The sequence below is a fragment of the Ochotona princeps genome, chromosome 13 (assembly GCF_030435755.1).
Source record: "Ochotona princeps isolate mOchPri1 chromosome 13, mOchPri1.hap1, whole genome shotgun sequence".
Lineage (NCBI taxonomy): Eukaryota > Metazoa > Chordata > Mammalia > Lagomorpha > Ochotonidae > Ochotona > Ochotona princeps.
The window spans coordinates 31,164,092-31,183,903 of record NC_080844.1 but is presented as its reverse complement, the minus strand read 5'-3'; the positions used below and the strand labels follow the sequence as shown (position 1 = coordinate 31,183,903).

The 19,812-nt window shown below is 45.8% G+C and overlaps 1 protein-coding gene across 2 annotated transcripts in view; it reads right to left on the bottom strand.

Moving 5' to 3' along the window:
• The window catches only part of DDX50 (DExD-box helicase 50), a 40,931-nt gene extending 25,061 nt beyond the window's left edge, over nucleotides 1-15,870 (bottom strand). Inside the window, exons 1-5 of one of the 2 annotated variants that reach the window (XM_058671546.1) lie at nucleotides 15,414-15,870; nucleotides 11,457-11,479; nucleotides 9,750-10,040; nucleotides 3,666-3,741; nucleotides 3,051-3,229 (exon numbers count right to left, since the gene is read on the bottom strand). In XM_058671546.1, the coding sequence (XP_058527529.1) occupies nucleotides 3,051-3,229; nucleotides 3,666-3,741; nucleotides 9,750-9,932 (438 nt within the window). In that variant the 5' untranslated portion in view covers nucleotides 9,933-10,040; nucleotides 11,457-11,479; nucleotides 15,414-15,870. The remainder of the gene's footprint in view (nucleotides 1-3,050; nucleotides 3,230-3,665; nucleotides 3,742-9,749; nucleotides 10,041-11,456; nucleotides 11,480-15,413) is intronic. The other variant, XM_004583435.3, reaches the window with a different exon arrangement.
• Between the last annotated feature and the right edge of the window lie 3,942 nt (nucleotides 15,871-19,812).

Below are 19,812 nucleotides of genomic sequence, written 5' to 3'. Positions count from 1 at the left end.
GGAGAGAAGAACAAATGATCACTACCCCAGTGAAACTTGACAGCAAACTTTTGGGTGAATAGAGACACTGAGGTGGACTATGTCAGCCAATTGACCTTGGAAGGATTTCCTCAACCTTGGAGTGGCGATATCAACATCTCAGAACTATCCAAACCACTTGAGCAGAATCCTCAGAACATGCTCCACAATGACATCATGTATTGGGGAGGCTGGACGTGGTCTCTTCCATTGTATCCTCCCCTCCCCCAGATACAGCAAGAAGAAAAAGAAAATGTGTCAAAAATGGTCTTGCTCACCTTCCTCTGATCCTTGACCCTTCCCACCCTGATCAACTATATAAACATCACCCCCCAAAAAAGATGCCTATGTTGCCTACAGAGTGCTTGAGTTTGAGTCCCAGCTCCAATTCCCGACTCCAGTTTCCCACCAATGTGGAACCTGGGGAACACTGGTGATAGCTCATGTAGCTCGTCTCCTACCACCAGCTGGAGACTAACATTGACTTCCTGACTTTCAGCTTTAGTCCTGACCCAACTTGAGCTGCTGTGTGGGGTAAATCAGCAGACTGGAGCCCCCTCTTTCTGTCTCTCCTTCAAATTAAGGTATTTTTCTAAGTCAGGGGCCAGCATTGTAGGACTGTGATACCAAATCTCATAAGAGTGTTGGTTTAAGTCTCGGCTGCTACCCTTCTGATCCAGCTCTCTGCTAACGTGCCTAAGAAAGCAGAGGATGGACCAAGTGCTTAGGACTCTACACTCACATGGGAGACCTGAAAGAAGCCCCAGGCTCCCGGCTTCAGCCAAGACTAGCCCTTGAACTTGCAGTCATCAGGGAATGATTCGGCAGATGATTCTGTCTCTCTCCTCCTCTCTTTCGTTTCCTTTCAAATAAACAAATAAAACTCATCTTTAAAAAAGCGTTTTTTCCAAAGCATCATTAAAAAGCAAAGAGTAGTACTGAAAAAAGGAAGGGTCATTAAATCACTACCATAAATAATCTTTTTTTTTAAGATTTTATTTATTTATTTATTTATTTATTTATTTATTTATTTATTTATTTATTTATTATTACAAAGTGAGATACACAGAGAGGAGGAGAAATAGAGAGGAAGATCTTCCGTCCGATGATTCACTCCCCAAGTGAGCTGCAATGGCCGGTGCTATGCCAATCCGAAGCCAGGAACCAGGAACTCCTTCCAGGTCTCCCACTCGGGTGCAGGGTCCCAAAGCTTTGGGCCGTCCTTGACTGCTTTCCCAGGCCACAAGCAGGGAGCTGGATGGGAAGTGTAGCTGCCGGGATTAGAACTGGCGCCCATATGGGATCCTGGGGCATTCAGGGGAAGGACTTTAGCCACTAGGCCACACCGCCAGGCCCATTCTATAAATATTCTTAAAATAAGATATTCAGGCTTCAAAATACAATCATCCAAGATGTCTAAAGTTTCATACATCTTACGATCATATGCAATAATTATATCTCTAAAACTGCTTGGAATTTACTCATGTGAAAACCAATCCTAGGGCCTGGCTGCGGTGGCCTAATGGCTAAAGTTCTCGCCTTGAGTGTGCCGGGATCCCATATGGGCGCCGGTTCTAGAAGTCCAATGCGCTATTCATTGCGCCACAGAGCCACCTTGGGCGCCAGTTCTAATCCAGCAGCTCCACTTCCCATCCAGCTCCCTGCTTGTGGCCTGGGAAAGCAGTCAAGGACAGCCCAAGGCCTTGGGACCCTGCACCCACATGTGAGACCTGGAGTAGGGTCCTGTCTCGTGGCTCCAGATCGGCACAGCACCGGCCCGTTGCAGCTCACTTGGGGAGTGAATCATCAGACAGAAGATCTTCCTCTCTATTTCTCCTCCTCTCTGTATATCTGACTTTCCAATAAAAATAAATAAATCTTTCAAAAAGAAAACCAACCAATTGGGGTTGGCAAGATGACTCAATTGGCCAATCTGCTTGCAAGCACTGGGATCCCACATTGGCACCAGTTCATGAGCCAGCTGCTCTACTGCCTATCCAGCTCCCTGTTTGTGGCCTGGAAAAGTAGCAGAAGATAGTCCAAAGCCTTGGGACCATGCACCCATTTGGGAGACCTGGAAGAAGTTCCTGGCTCCTGGCTTCAGATTCACTCAGCTCTAGTCGTTGTAGCCACTTGGGGAGTGAAACAGAGAATAGAAGATCTTTCTATCTCTTCTCTCTATAAATCTGCCTTTTCAATAAAAATAAATACACCTTAAAAAAATTTGTTTTTGCTGTAGGACTCAAATTTTTACAATATGCCACAGAGCTAATTTTTCTTTTTTTTTAATATTTTTTTTTTTTATTAAAAAGTCAGATACACAGAGGAGAGACAGAGAGGAAGATCTTCCATCTGATAATTCACTCCACAAGCAGCTGCAATGGCCAGAGCAGCGCCAATCCAAAGCCAAGAGCCAAGAGCCTCTTCCAGGTCACCTATGTGGGTGCAGGGTCCCAAGGCCATGGGCCACCCTAGACTGCTTTCCTAGGCCGTAAGCAGAGAGCTAGATGGGAAGCGGGGTGGCTGGGATTAGAACTGGTGCCCACATGGGATCCCAGTGCATTCAAGGCGCAGATTCTAGCCACTAAGCTACCTCTCAGGGCCCCTCATTTTTCTTTTTTATTTATTCAAAAAGCCACAGAGTTGGGAGAAAGAGAGACAGAGAGACAAAGTTAGAGAGAAACAGAGAGGGAACACTCCCATCAGCTAGCTCACTGCAAAAGCTGGTGCTGGGCCAGGGCAAAGCCAGAAGCTAGAAAGACAATCCAAGACTCCCATGTGGGGAACAACCACCCAATTTCTTGAGCTACCACTGCTGTCTCCTTGCATCTGTATTAGCAGGATGCTAGAGTTAGAAGCCTGAGCTAGGAACCAAAGCCAGGTGGGTCAACGTGGGATATGGGCATCTTAAACATTAGGTGAAAAGCCCACTACCCAAAGCAAACTTCTCTGTCTTGAACTTAACATTAGTGTACTTCTTCGTTCCCTTTCCAAGCGGGTATTTAGAACTTCTGCTTCCTTAAAATGGTTACCTTTGGTGAGCGGCTTTTTTTAACTGTTTCTTGATTTCTTTGGAGCCTTTCAATCAAGGGGATGGCAAAAGAGAATGTCTTCCCTGTTCCTGTCCGTGCTTGAGCAATCAGATCCTTTCCTTCATACACAGGGCCAAAGGTCTTAACTTGAATAGGAAATAAGTATGTTACCCCTCGACCTGTAAAATAAGATTTTGTTAAAATACTACTTTCAGATTAACATTAGCAAAATGGTACATTCACTCGAAAATGACAATTCTGATTTCTCAATGTCTGTCCAAGGATATACCACCTGGTGACATTTATATTTATTTCTACCCACAAATGAATTATTGAAAAATTGGTCTAATGAAAATAAAAACAAGAAAGAAAGAAAGGAAGAAAGAAAGAAGAGAGAAAGAAAGAAAGAAAAAAACTGGCCTGAAATTGGGCAAATACATAATTTTAAGGTCAAAAGTAGATCTAAATACTGAAGAGGATGGCACCCAAGTAACCACCATTACCGAAGAGCTATTTTTGTATCATTTCATATTCTATTTTTGTTCAGAAAAGGCATAAGACTTTCATAAAATGCAGCAGATTTTTCGACTGCATATCCACTAAATTTCACAGTACCTTTCAGAAGCTTTATAGTCTCTTCAGAGATTGAGAAATTAGAGAAGGCTCCTTCTTTCTGTTCACGTGTTAGGGTCTGTCAAATGAAACCAAAGTTCTAAATAACATAGCTTATATTTAACATTTACTCATTAATCACTGATAACTTTACAAATTAACTAACTAATCAATTTCAGCTGGTAACTGCAAAAAACATACTGGATTTTAAAAATATGTTTATTTGAAAGACAGTGTGACAGAGGAAAAGACAGAAAGAGAGACTCTGTGTGTGTGTGTGTCCGCGCACGCTAGAGTTTCTATTTGCTGGTTCACTTTCCCACATCTCCGACACAAAAGGCTGGGCCAGGCCCTTCATCTGGGTATCCGATGGAGACCCAGGTATCACCTACTGCCTTCACAGGAACATCAGTAGGCAGTTGGATTTTAAGGGGAGTAGCAAGGAGTCAAACCAGCACTCTGGTACAGGACGTAAGTGGGATACAAGGCCAGCCCCTAAGACAGCATATTTTATTAAACCCAGGTAATTTCCTGAAATGGTTTATTAAATCAACTATCTACTGCAAGACATTTTGCTATTGTCAACAATATCACTGTGATTTAAAATGCTTATTCATAAACCTGGTACAATAGCCTAGTAGCTAAAGTCCTTGCCTTGCACATGCTGGCATCCCATTATGAGTGTCTGTTTGTGTCCCAGCTGCTCCATTACCCATCCAGCTCCCTGCTTGTGGTCTAGAAAAGCAGTTGAGGACGGCCCAAAGCCTTGGGACTCTGCACCCATGCAGGAAATCCAGAAGAAGCTCCTGGCTCCTTGCTTCAGATCAGCTCAGCTCTGGCCATTGCAGCCACTTGGGCAGTGAACCAATGGATGGAAGATCTTTCTCTCTGTATTTCCTCTCTGCATATCTATCTTTCCAATAAAAATAAAATAAATCTTAAAAAAAAAATACTCATTCATGACATGCATACCTCATGATCATCCTCTTAGGATAAATTCCTGGGAATACAATTCTAGGACTCTAACATAATCCATACAAAATAACAAACTGTTAATCCTATCATAATACTGAATATTTTAGAAGGAAAAATTCCAGCGAAGCAAGAAACAACATGTACATTTGTCTCCACTCTGAGCAACACAGATTTGTGGGACCTAATGTAGCTCAACTAATGCATGTCCCTCCTGACACACAGGAAACTCACAAATGATAAAGCATTGTCTTGTAAGGCAGGGGTTCAGTAGCTTGCCCCAAAGTTTTTCACAGATTAAATACTAAACTTCTATGTATTTACATAAACAGCAACTGTCAGGCAGAATGAAAAACACTATTAGTTACCAAGAATTAATAGCATGAGGTAAACATTTCCCTTAGTGGCTAAGACAGAGCTTGGAATGCTCACATCCCCCGGGATGCTGGGGTTCAGGTTCCAGCTTCACCCCTTAAGGCAGCTCCCTAGTAGTTTACAACCTGGAATCCAACAGGTGACGGCTCTGGTAGTGCCAACCACATGGGAAAACCACATAGAGTTCCAGGCTCACCAATTTTGGCCTGGTGTAGTCCCAAATGTTGCAGGCATTTAGGGAGTAAACCAGCCGTTCAAATCAATTTAAAAAAATTTGTTTTAATTTGGGTGGGCATTATGGTACATTAGGTTAAGCTGCCAGTTGGGATTCCCAGGTCACATATCTGAATGTTGATTAGAGTCCCACTACTCCACTTTCAGTCCAGCTTTGTGTTAATGCACCTACAAAGCAGCTGATGATAGCCCAAACCACAGAAGTTCCTACCACCCAGGGGAGACAGGTACTTTAAGCTCCTGGTTTGGGACTGTTGGAGCATCTGAAGAGTGAACCCACAGATGAAAGCTCTCTCTTCCTCTCTCTGTATAACTCTTATAATAAATAAGTAAATAGATCTTCCTAAGTATCTATTTATATTTATTAGAAAGGCAGATTTTCAGAAAGGAGAGACAGACAGAAAGGTCTTCCATCGCTGGTTCACTCCCCAAGTGGTCAAAAAGGCCAGATCCGAGTCGATGTGAAGCAAGGAGCCAGGAGCTTCTTTGGGGTTTCCCAAGCAGGTGCAGGCTCCCAAAGCTTTGGGCCACCAACCTCTGCTGCTTTCCCAGGCCACAAGTAGGGAGCTGGATAGGAAGCAGGGCAGCTGGGATTAGAACCTGCACCCATAGGAACCCAAAACAGTCAGTGCAGGTCAAGGCAGCAGCACCTGAAAGTGCATGCGTTAACAGGATGTGGGGTGGGCTGTGCTACCACTGGAAGGGGACAGAATGGGCAGGGATGAACAAACCTTAACTCACAAGAAACAACAGAAATCAGGTTGGAGCACAGGTCATGCCAAGTAGGTCCTTGCACCTACTGATCTGCGTAAGACAGGGATGCTAAGCCACAGCATCTAAGAGGACAGGACAAGAGAGGGGCTCAACCAAGTAGAATCAGAGCAACCACTGGCCTTCACGAGATCTGGGAATAGGCCCGGTTGGGCAGCTAAGGGGATACTCTAGCTGGTTTGAGTTTCCCACCAATGAGCGCATGGGCTGTAAATGGGGCTGCGTTCCGATCAGGATATGAGTGTAATCCCACTTGGCACAAGTGTGGACTGGGAATGGAAGCACCAAGCCGGGCCAGACTCCAACACCATCTGGTGCTCTGCAGGCCGGGGAAATGTATGACAGACTAGGCTAGGTCTCAGCTCTTACTGAACCATGTGTAAGCTGTATGGGGGTATGGAAGAGCCATGGTTGGGTTGAAACATCCAACAATAAGAACCAGATTGGATTGAAGCACGGTCAGGAAACACCACTGTTCCTGCTAGGACAGGAGGTGAACTGAACAGGGCTGGCTCATGGACCCACTGGTATGCGCGAAACCTGGCACTGGGAGAGTTTCTGATGGAGGAGCCTGGGCAACTCCTCTGGCAGGACATAGTCCCTGCAGGTAAATGCAAGAAGCACAATAGGAAACAGCCCAGAACAGGCTATGGAAATTATCCCACTGGTATACACATGGCATGGATTGGGGGCAGACCAGGCTGAACCTGTTCACATCACCCACTGGTGAGTCTGAGCGCCAGAACAGAGTGTGGGTCAAGCCAGGTTCGGTTGCGACACATGCTAGCACACAATAAGGAATGCCAAGGTGAGATGAGCCGTACCAGATGTGGTTGCAGTGCCCAAACAGCACATGTGATAATCAGGGGGAGGAGGCAAAGCTGACAGGGTAATGTGGGCTCCCCTGCAGGACAACTACTTCCATTGGAAAGCGTGGGTCGGGATGGGGGCAGATCAGAATAGGCAGGGCTGTTACACCTATGGGCCTCATGTGGGCTAGATAAGGGAAGGGCCATGGTGGGCTGACTGTTCCGACTGGTGCAAGCAAAAACTAGAGTGGGTGAGGGTTGGTTGGGCTAGCCACAGTACTAGCTGGCAGAGGCTGGCACTTGGAGCTAATTCTGCAAAGTCTAATGCCAGAACTACCTGGAGAGTGCATAATCTGGGAGTGAGTGTGACCTAGAAGGGAAATAGTGGGCACCTCCCTCGGGGCTACCACTCTCATTGGACAGCACGAACACCAGGACAGGGGCAGCGGTGGCTGGACAGAAGGGCACCTGCCAGTAGGTGTGTGGGCTGGATAGTAGGTTGGTTGGGTTGAGCTGGGCTTCAATGCCCATTGACACGTGCGAGAGCTAAACAGGATGTGGGACAGACTTGACAAGCCTGCGATGTGTACTGGCAACCATGGGAACCAGGGTAGGGGGCAGAACTGGGGAGGGTTATGGGGAGTTGCCCCAACTAGACTGCAGCTCCAACTGGTTTGCATGAGGACCAAGTATGAAGTGGGCAGGATCGAACTGGACTACAACACCCGTTGGTTCACGAGGAAGACAGGGCTGGAAACAGAACGAACCCAGCAATCCCAACGACCAGCATGAGTATAAGCTGATTGGTGTGACGGATGGTGTCGGACTCTGTACTAGCAAACTTGCACAAGAATCAGGCCTGGGATCATCTCAGATGAAGTTTCTTTGGCGATCCCTCCAAATGAACTGCTGATCTTAGAACCCCAACCATGAAGAGACTGTTAGCCAGTGGATTCTGAATAGGGTTCATTGCGATTGGAACTGAGATATTGGCAGCAGTCCAGAACTGATGAACAATCAAAACTGTATGAGCAGGACCCTCAGAGCGCGCCTCCTGTTGGGGATCTGGGAAGGGTGGGAGGCTGGGTGGAGCTTTTCCCTTTGTTTTTTTCCCTGACCCCAGATACAGGGTAAAATGATATTGCTGTGGAAACAATGGTATTACCCACTTTCACCCTGTAGCCCTTGACACTTTGTTCCCTAATCAACTAAGTAAGATTATTAAAAAATAATTAAAAAAAAAAAAAAGAACCTGTACCCATATGGGATCCCAGTGTGTGCAAGATGAGGACTTTAACCAGCAGGCTAACATACCAGGCCTGACTTCAATAATTTAATGACATTTATAACACCTAGATAAATATATAAATTCTGCTAGGAGAAAACTACAAGACAGCTTTCGAAATAATTTCTATCAGGAAAGTATCTTGGGGGTTAGTGCACTGGCACAGCAAGTAAAGATGCTGCTGTACCTTCAGCAACCCATATGGGTGCTGATTTGAGTCCTGGCTGCTCCACTTCTGCTCCAGTCACCTGCTAATGCAGCTGGGAAAGCAGTGGAGAATGGGCCAAATGCTCGGACACTGACACCTATGTGGGAGACCTGTAAAAAGCTTCTGGTTCCTGGCTTTGGACTGGTCCAGCACCAGCTGTTGTAGCCATCTGAGGAGTGAACTTGCAGATGGAAGATTTCTCTCTCCCTCTCTCTTTCTGTAACTCTGCCTTTCAAATAAAATTAATTAAAAAGGAAGAAAAGTGTCCCTGGTGTGATGGCTCAGTGGCTAAATCCTCACCTTGCATGCGCCGGGACCCTTTATGAGCACCAGTTCATGTTCCGGCTATTCCACTTCCCATCCAACTCCCTGACCCTATGTGGGAGACCCGGAAGAAGCTCCTGGCTTTGGACAGGTTTGGCCCTGGCTGCTGCAGCCACTTAGGGAGTGAACCAGTGGGTGGAAGATTTTTCTCTCTTTCTCTAAGTCTGCCTTTCCAATAAAAATAAATTAATCTTTAAAAAAAAAAGGAAGGAAGAGAGAAGAAAAGAAAAAGAAAGAGCAGGAGAGAGAGAAAGAAAGGAAGGAAAGAAGGAAGGAAGAAAGGGTGGGTGAGTGAGTGGGTCAGTCTTGGGGTGGGTACCCGGCCTAGCAGTTAACATGCCAGTTAAGATGTCTGCATCCCCTACTGGAGCACCTGGACTCGTCCCAGGTTGGACACCTAACAGCAGACTTCTGTTAACGCAGCCCCTAGGAGGCAGCAGGTGATGGCTCAGAGAGATGCACTCCTGCTACCCTTGGCAGGAGACGTGAACTGGGTCCTCAGCTCTTCACTTCCGCCACAGCCCATCTCCAACCTCTTTTCAGGCATTTGGAGAGTGAACCAGCAGATAAGACCTCCTATCTACTGCTCTTTCTATCTCTCAAATAAATAAATACATAAATAAATAAATTTTCAAACAGTAATATACTCTCAACACTGAGTCACAGTAAGACCTAAAAGATCATTTGTAAGTGCGGCTATAGAAACAGAAAAAGCAGAAGGCAAAATACACCAAATCAAGAGGCCTTCTGTACCTTGTCGCAAGAAGTCAGAAGTCAATTCATAAGTACTGGTAGGAACTGAAACAACCATAAGAAATACAAGTTGGTGATCATCAATAACATATTGAAAGAAACTGTTCAGGTTCCGAAATGTACAAGAAAGGGTTACATTTGGCAACTCCCCCACACTAATCCCAAGGAAAAAGCAAAACTAATGAAAAATGAAAGGGATAAAAAGTAAAAAAAGGCTCAGACTTCAGCCAAATAGGCTCTAGTTTAAATGAGACTAAGCAGGAATACTATAGAATCAATGTTAATTAGCATAAAAAAATTTCAAATCAGTCCATGTTTGAAGGAAATGTCAAATGCAAAGTAAAAAGTATACTTACCTCCTCTTGTTTACTATCACTTGATTTGTGAGAACTGTCCAAGGAAGATACACGTTTTGATCTGTTTTCATACTCAATATTTCCGTTTGGCAGATGTTTCCTTCTTGACCTCCGAGATGTAGAGAATTCATCTGAAAGTCTGTTAAATCTTTCTTCAGTGTCTCCATTTAGCTTCTCTCTCATTTTAGCTTTTTTGGATTTGGGACCATCTAAGTCATCTGCAACACCGTTTTCCCTTGTTTCTGATTTGTCATCTGAGTCATAATGGTGCCTTGACTTCCTTCTGTTACTCTGTGGACAAACAAGCAGGGACAGAGATCATGGGTCTCCTTTAAGGACTCCAGAAAACTCCCTAGCCACTTACGCTCAACCTGCAGTTTTCTGAAAACCTACCTGGAAGAAATCCAACCTGGTTACTAATACCAAGTTCTAAACTTGACCTCTTAGTATTTTTGTTATCTCAATTCTTACATTCTCCAGGATCAACCCTTATCTTTAATCCCCCACATAGGATTTAAGAAAAAAAAACAGCTCTTTCTCAGGAAAAAAATGAGAATCCCAACATTATACATTAAAAACAAGCAAAAAACTTCTAACATCTAAAGAGACTGAAAAATAGCATTTATTGGGTGTCTATCCCCACACTGTGTAATGTATTTTCAGCTTGTTTAAAACTTCATAACAGGGCCCGGCGTGATAGCCTAGTGGCTAAAGTCCTTTCCTCACAATTGCTGGGTTCCCATATGGGTACCCGTTCATGTCCTGGATGCTCCACTTCTCATCTAGTGCCCTGCTTGTGCCCTGGGACAGCCCAAAATCATGGGACCCTACACCTGTATGGAAGACCTAGAAAAAACTCCTGGATCCTAGCTTCAGATTAGCTCAGCTCCAGCCGCTGCGGCCACTTGGACAGTGAAACAACATTTGGAAAATCTTTCTGTTTTTCCTTCTCTCTGTAAACTGACTTTCCAATAAAAATTAAAAATTTAAAAAATTAATAGTGTTTGGGCTCAGCAGTGTAGCCTAGTGGCTAAGGTCCTCGCCTTGATCCCATATGGCCGCTGGTTCTAATCCCGGCAGCTCCACTTCCTCTCTCTCTCTCTCCTCCTCTCAGTATATCTGACTTTGTAATAAAAATAAAATAAATCTTTTAAAAAAAAATTAATAGTGTTTGATAAGAGCTTGTGGGCCCCAAATTCTGTTGAAATATTACCCTTCTAAAAATTCCCAAAGGGAAAGCCTGATGCAGTGGCCTAACAACTAAAGTCCTTGCCTGGCACATGCCAGGATCCCATATGGGTGCCTGTTCAAATCCTGGTGGCCTCACTTCCCATCAAGCTCCCTGCTTGTGGCCTGGGAAAGCAGAAGAGGATGGCCCAAAGCTTTGGGACCCTGCACCCACGTGGGAGACCCAGAGGACGTTCCTGGCTCCTGGTTCCAGATTGGTGCAGCACCGGCCGTTGCGCTCACTTGGGGAGTGAATCATCAGACGGAAGATTTTCCTGTCTCTCCTCCTCTCTGACTTTGCAATATCTGACTTTACAATAAATACAAATAAATCTTAAAAACAAAATTCCCAAAGGGAAGAGGGGGAAAAATTCCCACCGTTCTGAACTGCAAAACACATCTAGCTCAAAAAAAGTTGGTATAGGGAGAGTAAACCTCTATTACTTTTTCAATGAAGCTCTCAGAGGGTTAGTAACTTACCAAAGATCCACATGAGGAACTTCCTGCAGATAGAAATGCCAGAAATTAAATCTAGTTCTGACTTCAAAGCGTAGGTTATTTTTCATATCAGGTCTTCTGCACTTGTATGGTTAACAAAAAAACAAAATTGTATAATTCATGTAAAATCTAACTGTTGGGCCTGGTGCAGTAGCCTAGTAGTACCTAATGTCCTTGCCTTGCACATGTCAGGATCCCATATGGGTGCCTGTTCAAATCCTGGTGGCCCCACTTCCCATCAAGCTCCCTGCTTGTGGCCTGGGAAAGCAGAAGAGGATGGCCCAAAGTCTTGGGACCCTGCACCCGCGTGGGAGACCCAAAAGAAGCTCCTGGCTCCTGGCTTCGGACTGGCACAGCTCCAACTGTTGCAGTCACTTGGAGAGTGAATCAGCAGATGGAGGATCTTCCTGTTTCTCCTCCCTCTGTGTATCCGACTTTCCAATAAAAATAAATAAATCTTTAAAAATCCTAATTGTTCTACTCCATCAAAGGACAGTAATCCTGAAAGTTTCTTAAATATTATTACTCAGTGAATAGAATTTATGTTTTGTTTTAAAAATTGGAGGCTGATGTCATGCACGTTAAGCCTCTACCTGCAGTAGCAGATCCCATTTAGGCACTGGTTCAAATCCCCAACTGTTTCACTTCTGATCCAGCTCCCTGGCACAAGACCTTGTGTCCCCGTACCCACATGAGGGATCCAGAAGCTCCTGGCTATGGCCTGGCCCACCTCCAGCCACTGTGGCCAATGGGGAGTGAACCAGCAAATGGAAGATGTCTTTATTACTGTTCCTCTCTCTCTTTCTTTCTCTAATTCTACTTTACAAACAAATTTTAAAAATCAAAATTCTGCAACTTTGATTTTAAAATGCCAAACTGGCAGTCAATCTTTTCTGCTGGTTTTTGTTTATGGTATATTCATTTATTTGAAAGGCTGCATGATAGAGACATCCACTGGTTCACTCCCCACATAACTTCCAACAGCTGGAACTGAGTTAGACAGAAATCACAAGCCAGGAATTCCATCCAAGTCTCCCACCTGGGTGTCAGGAATTCAAATGCCTGGGACCTCATCTGCTCGCTCAAGGTGCCCTAGCAGCAAGGTATAGCCCCAGCAGAGGTGAGTCTGGATCTCAGCCATTCCAGCACGGGATGCAGGGGTCCCAAGGTACAGCTCAACCTGCGGCACCTCGGCTGCCCCAATGGCCAACCCAATGGCCACTGCTGTTAATAATTTAAAGTACAAGATATAGTGTTGAAATGTAGCACTTCCTCAGAATGAGCTGGTCAGATGTTCAAAATAAATTAGATATCAGCCATTACTGGCTATGAAACCTGACATCACCAAAATTCTCACCATGACTCAAAGAATTGTTAAGATACATTGGCATACAACATCCTCAGCTACAGAATAGAACCTGTTGTGAAAACCAGACAACATGACCTATGTGAAAATGCTTTGCAGATAATTATTACATCATCTGATCTTTAGTTAACTGCCCTAGTCCACAGCTCGCAAAACCAATGGATCCTCTAGAAAAACAAGATTATTTATAGAGCCAGCCTGGGGTTTGAATTGCTCCTGGGCTCTGCACTTCAGGGAGAGGAGGTAGCAAGGCCAACTTCTAAGGCCAAGCCCAGCAACACCACAAGATGATGAAATACATTAATCTGTATCAGACCCACAGGCTTGACACTTGCAGCTCCCTTGGTTTCCAACACACTCAGTCCTTCCTTCTTTTTTTTTTTTTTAAAGATTTATTATTATTGGAAATCCGGATATACAGAGAGGAGGAGAGAGAGGAAGATCTTCCATCCGATGATTCACTCCCCAAGTGAGCCGCAACGGGCCAGTGCGCGCCGATCCGACGCAGAGAACCAGGAACCTCTTCCGGGTCTCCCGCGCAGGTGCAGGGTCCCAAAGCTTTGGGCCGTCCTCAACTGCTTTCCCAGGCCACAAGCAGGGAGCTGGATGGGAAGTGGAGCTGCCGGGAGTAGAACTGGTGCCCATATGGGATCCCGGGACGTTCAAGGTGAGGACTCTAGCCGCTAGGCCACGCCGCCGGGCCCTACACTTCCTTTTTTAATACACTTGTTCTTTTTTATTGGAGAGGCTGATTTACAGAGAAAGGAGATAGGTCTTCCATCTACTGGTTCACTCCCTAACTGACCAAAATGACCAGGGCTGAGCAGATCTGAAGCCAGCCTCCCTAGGTCAAAGGCAGAGGGCTGGATTGGAAATGGCACAGCCAGGATTCGAACCAGTGCCCACATGAAATGCTGCAGGTGCTGCAGGTGGAGAATTAGCTGGTTACACCTCCACCCTCACCCCCACTATTTATACTTTCAATATGTCCTTCCAAACCCCCTTCCTCACCTACTTTCCAGTTCTGAGAACCTGTATGCTCAGCTCCATTGCATCTTCATCTTACTTCATCTCAGAACAAGATCTCTAGCCTAAAGCTAGATCTATTAGCTGATACTCCATTTCCAAATCTCTATCTTGCATAAAGATCTGTCAACAAGTATTTACAAAAGAATTTACAATACGAAAACTACCAAATTATAAGAATAAATGAAAATGCATGGATAAACAGACACATTTTCCTGAACAATCTGGGAAACACTTGTGACAGACATACATGAGAGGAAAATAATTTCACAGGAAACAAAATAAATGCCATCTACATGATCAAAGGGGAACAGACTTCAAAGGGGAATGCGCTTACTTTCCACTGAGTTGGTTAGAAGAGGCATAAACTAGGCCTGGACACATCCAAGATTTGGATCCAAAATTTCAAAGAGGAGCTCAAAATAACTACTTGGGGGTTCCATTTACACCCTAGTGCCTAACTCTTGTAGTGAAAACACAACAATGTATGTCAGGACCAGGAAAACCGGGAAAGCGAGTTAGCGTGTATTGGGCAGGGTTTTAGCTTGGGAAAATGAAAAAGTTCTGTAGACAGATCTTGGTGATGGCTGCAAAACAAAGTGAATATTCTAAACGCCACAGAATTACACACTTAAAAATGACAAGTGTCAGGTTGTATGTGTTCCACAATAAATGAAACAGGTTGTTTGTAACGGTAAGCTTATCCTAGCAACATGGCTGGGCAGGAAGGTTGAACTCTCTACACATTATACTGAACAAATTTGATGCTTTCACCAAACGTCACGCTTCAAATATTGCGACCTGTTCTCTTTTCTGCAGTTCAGATGTCTCCTGTCAAAATTTTACCTGTGCATTTTTTGGCACCTGTGATTCTGTTGCAGGACTTAAAGTGAGGTAAGTTTCTACAGCTCTACACAGGCACCTAGAGAGAAGGCCCATTTTTAATCCTTATCTAAAGTCCTCTGTACTCAGCGAGGAGTGCAAGACAGGTTAGAACACATACCTGTGGACTGAATGAAAGCACTGATCGCCACAGAATCTCCATCACAGACAAACCCTGACAACCCCGGGTTTGAATATGACACTAGTTTATCTAACTTTATAAACCTGGGATCACTGTCCCTAAGATTGCAGCATACACAAGATGGGGTGACAGAGGCAACCCATTTCCCAGATAATTGGTTTTGTTTTTTTTTTAATACATAAGTCGTTTTTCTTAATCATCTTCCAGGACGGCTAACGAGAACCAAACAACCAGGCGTCCTCGCTTATGGGAGAAGAGGAAATAGATTCCTCGACGATGGGAGCGTGTCTGCCCATCCCTTCCGAGAGCTACGGGCGCCAAGAGGACGGGCTGAACGGCCAGGGGAGGCCAGCTACAGTCCAGGGCCGTGCTTCTCCAGCTGCTGAGGGCGGGGAAGAGATCGCGGAGAGGACGGCGAGGCCCTCGGATGCTCCGGCTCGCCGGTGACATGCCATTACCAGGGACACCTCCCCTCCCCGCCCAAGCCGCGCAAACAGGAGGCGCGGCCCCATCCTCAGCGCACCTTTTGCCTCTCCTTCCTCTGGTTCTCGGGCTCCTCCAAAGGTGCTTCCAGCTCCATAATATCCCCCCAGAGGAGTTTCCCTGGCATTACTGGCCGCCGCGCCTCCGCCAGCCTCCGGGCACGGCGGCCACACAAGCAACCCTCCGGGAAGCCACAGCGTGAAAGGAAACGGGGGCAGGGCGACCGGCCTGGCCAGGGCCCTGCGTCACTTCCGGGACACGCACCGCTCGGCGGGGAAAGTAATCGCGGATACTCTGGGCAGACACCTTTTCCTGGAGCCTCAGCCTCCCAGCCAATGAGGATGAAAGGATGTCGACGGTCCCACCCTCGTTCCGAAGTGATTGGCTTCGAGAGTAACTCCTGGCCAATCGCCAGGAAGAACGCACGCGCTGCTTAGCATATAGGATTCTGTTTCTCAGCGCCTCTTGCCCACAGTGGGGCGCTCCGCTCGGTACCTCCCCCCGGGCGTCTTTCGGGGTTCGCCGCTGGGGCTGCCCCCTCAGTGACGGCTGAGCGTTCTGGCCCTCGCGGCGAGGCGCCGAGGCGGGTTGGGGGCGTCACGCGCAGCTGCGCGTGCCCGTGACCGGCGGAAGCTGCGGGCGCGCGCCCCGCGCAGGGCGGGAAGGCGTTAACGGCCAGCGGCCAGTTGGGAAAGGGCCGGTGGGGCTTGAGGTGAAGGCTGGGACTGACTGGGTCGAAGGCCACTCCCCTGAAATGGATTAGGTTTTAGTTATGAAGTTGGTTTGGGGATTGATTTTTCGTCCTCACGCTCCCCGTGGGACCGGAGGAAACAATCCAACCAAGAAAGGATTTTACTCGTTTGAGGTCACGCAAAGTCAAGACTGGCCAGTGTGCCGCCTGCATCCTAGAGGAGGAGGCTTTTCTGCCACACGAACTTGAAAGCCTTGAGATTGGGGAGGGTACCGTGAAACAAAATGAGCAGGGTGAGGGGAGAAACAAAACCTTAGACTCCTAGCAGTCTCAGCTAGAAAATCTAAACATATTGAACAGATCGTATATTTGTGAAGAATAAAAAGGGGGGTTAGGGAAACTGCTCCTGAGTAACCAATGGAAACCTTTGACGTTACAAAAGGGGCAGCTTCTCCAGCTTTCCCTTTCTTACATCACCAAAGACAGCTAATTGGCTGTATTTTCTGAGCCTTTTTCGGGCTTCAACCCAATGCTCAACGCCTGGGAGTAAAAGGACCCAAGTTAAACGAAGGCACAGGGGCACCCTGGAGCCTACTTGACAATGACTAGAACACATACTCCTAAGATGAGCATCAAATCTAAAAGAAGTTGTAACTGGCTACACGTGGTTGATTTTGACAGTTGATCCAGGAACTAGGACCAAGTCTGTTAAGCCTCTGATTGCTTCAGGGCGTGATTTAGAGACTGGCTTATGTTCAAAAATGGCAAGTGTAAAAGTCACTTTATGGATTGAGTACTGTGGACACCAGCAGTGTTCAGCTCCTGCTGACAGAAACCTGCGTGTCTTCCCCTAGATTATGAGAATGGTTACTCATGTGTAGATCTGGGCTTTTCTAAATCCTTCAGTCCCACTCTTGCACCCCCGCTCCCTCTTCTACCAGGTTGAGTCTCTAGCCCTACAACAGATTATGAGGATGTGTGCAGAAAAAAATAGACATGGGTGGAAAGTCAGTATGTAAAATTGGGATAAAAAAGGACACATGTATCTTGTGGCCCAAGATCAGAGGTGAAGTTTGAGCTCCTTTAGAATGTAAGGAAGGACAGAACAAGTCCATCAACTACCCCAGCCACATGTTGGCAGTGAAAAACTGGGCAAATGGAGACTCTAAAATGGACTATGTCAATCAGTGGATTCTTCAGCGACCTCATTGTGCTTGGAATGGAGATTGGCAACAATTCATAACTGTTGCACTATCAAAACCACTTGAGCAAGACCCTCAGAGCATGCCCCACATCAGGGACCTGGGATGGGTGGGAGACTGCGTGGGACTTCTCCTTTTATTTCCTCCTTTCCCCCAGATACATGAAAAAAAAAAAAACAATGTGGAAATAATAGTCTGACCCACTTTCCTGTAGTCCTTGAATCTTTTTGCCCTAATTATGTAAAGATTGTCAAAAATAAAATAAAAGAATGCAAAAGAAGTTTTGAAATTCACTTATGTATCAGAGATGCTAAAACACATCTAGAAAGGGAAAGACCACACACACACACATCCCTGTTGGGGTGACTAATCTGTTCACTACTATTTTACACAATGACTTAAACCTTGCATTCTCTTGGCTTTCTATGCCCTAACCTCGCAGAACCTGACTGTGGACTACTGTAGGAAGGACAAGGAGTAAACTGACACATGAGTCAACTTGAACAAGGACTGACTTTTCACTGAAAAAAGTTTGAGTCCCATACTACTTGTGTTTTTCAATGTATATCATATTACCACAAGCAACTAGAAAAGTTAGTGGCTGTTCCGCTTCCAATTCAGCTCCCTGTTGATGGACCTGGGAAAGCACTAGAAGATGGCCCATGTGTGAAACCCCATGTGTGAAATCCAGATGAAATTCCTGGCTTCAGTCTGCCCCAGCCCTGGTTATGGCGGCCATCTAGGGAGTGAACCAGTGGGTTGAAGATGTCTGTGAATGTGTGTGTCCCTCCAACTCTTTCAATAAATCTTAAAACATGAGGTACAGAGGGACTTCCCATTGAGTTGAGGTTTTGAATGCAGAGCTCTTTGGACAATTCAATTCAAATCCAATTCAAATCCTTGGGAATGGTTTTTTAAATGTTGAGCCTGGGATGGAGTTGTCCCTCTCCCTTTAGTCAATTACTTGTGTGTGTGTGTGTGTGTTGAAATAAAGAACCGGGGTAGCGGTGGGGTGGGGAGGGGGTGGGGGGAAGGGGTGGACCCACCACCACCACCACCACCACCACCACCACTAGGGAGAGGGCTGTTAACATCAGTTCTCCCAGAAGAGGGCACCATTCCCCAAGAAATGTTTGGAGACGCCTTCTCTAGAGGGGAGATTGCTTAAGGTTTCAGAAGGGCAAAATACTTCTAAGAGGCCAACAAGGTGGCAATGAGCTTGTCTTTGGTGTGCCTGTTCTCATTTCCCATCTTTTTTTTTTTCATTCCTTAGGCAATCTCTTGTCTTCTGCATTCTACAATAGCCTTAAGAGGTTCTCAAAAGATAGTAGTTCCCAATACTTCACTCCTCTGAGGTTCTTTCCATTGTTTTTACTGATTGCCATTATTTTTCCTTATGGACCTGACATTTTAGCTGCTAGACTGCATTTCCTAATGATTGATTGATGGTCATTCTAATCAATATAGCATAGATGAACAGTATCCTACCAGCATGGGAGAGTGTCGCATTACTGTGCTGCATCATTTCAACCATTGGGAAATCAACCTGATGTTTTAGGCAATGAAAACTTGGGCAAAGGAAATGACAGGTTCCCTGAGAATTTTTGAAATACTGAAAGTAGCTTGCAGAGAGCTCAGTTACTGAGGACTCCACAGATGAGAGAATGTGTGGTGTTGTAGGTCTATAATAATACTTTGTTTTCTTACTATTTATGGAATTAGATATTAATTGATAACCAAACCCACACTACCTTCCTGGACATACCTGGATTTTGATGGACAATATTTTTTGAAATCTTTACCTAATGGACTAAAGTCTTTACTGGTGAAATTCCAGACAACCTGGCAAAAATAAGGGACTTTTAGAGGAGCCTATGTATATCCATCTAGGCAACTTTTGTGACTATATATATATATTTTTAAAGATTTATTTTTATTACAAGGTCAGATATACAGAGAGGAGGAGAGACAGAGGGAAAGATCTTCCGTCCGATGATTCACTCCCCAAGTGAACCGCAACGGCCGGTACGCGCCGATCCAAAGACGGGAACCAGGAGCCTCTTCCTCCAGGTCTCCCACACGGGTGCAGGGTCCCAAAGCTTTGGGCCGTCCTCAACTGCTTTCCCAGGCCACAAGCAGGGAGCTGGATGGGAAGTGGAGCTACCGGGATTAGAACCGGCGCCCATATATGGGATACGGGGTGTTCAAGGCGAGGACTTAAGCAGCTAGGCCACGCCGCCGGGCCCTGTGACTATATTTTTAAAAGGTTTATTTTTATTGGAAAGTTAGATATACAGAGAGGAGGAGAAACAGAGGGAAAATTTCCACCCGTTGATTCAATCTCTTAAATGGCCACAATGGCTGGAACTGTGCCAATCAGAAGCCAGGAGCCAGGAGCTTCTTCTGGGTCTCCCACGCAGGTGCAGGGTCCCACAGCTTTGGGCCATCCTCGGCTGCTCTCCCAGGCCACAAGCAGAGAGTTGGATCAGAAGTGGAGGCACCAGAACACAAACCAGTGTCCACATGGGATGCTAGCACTTGAGGTA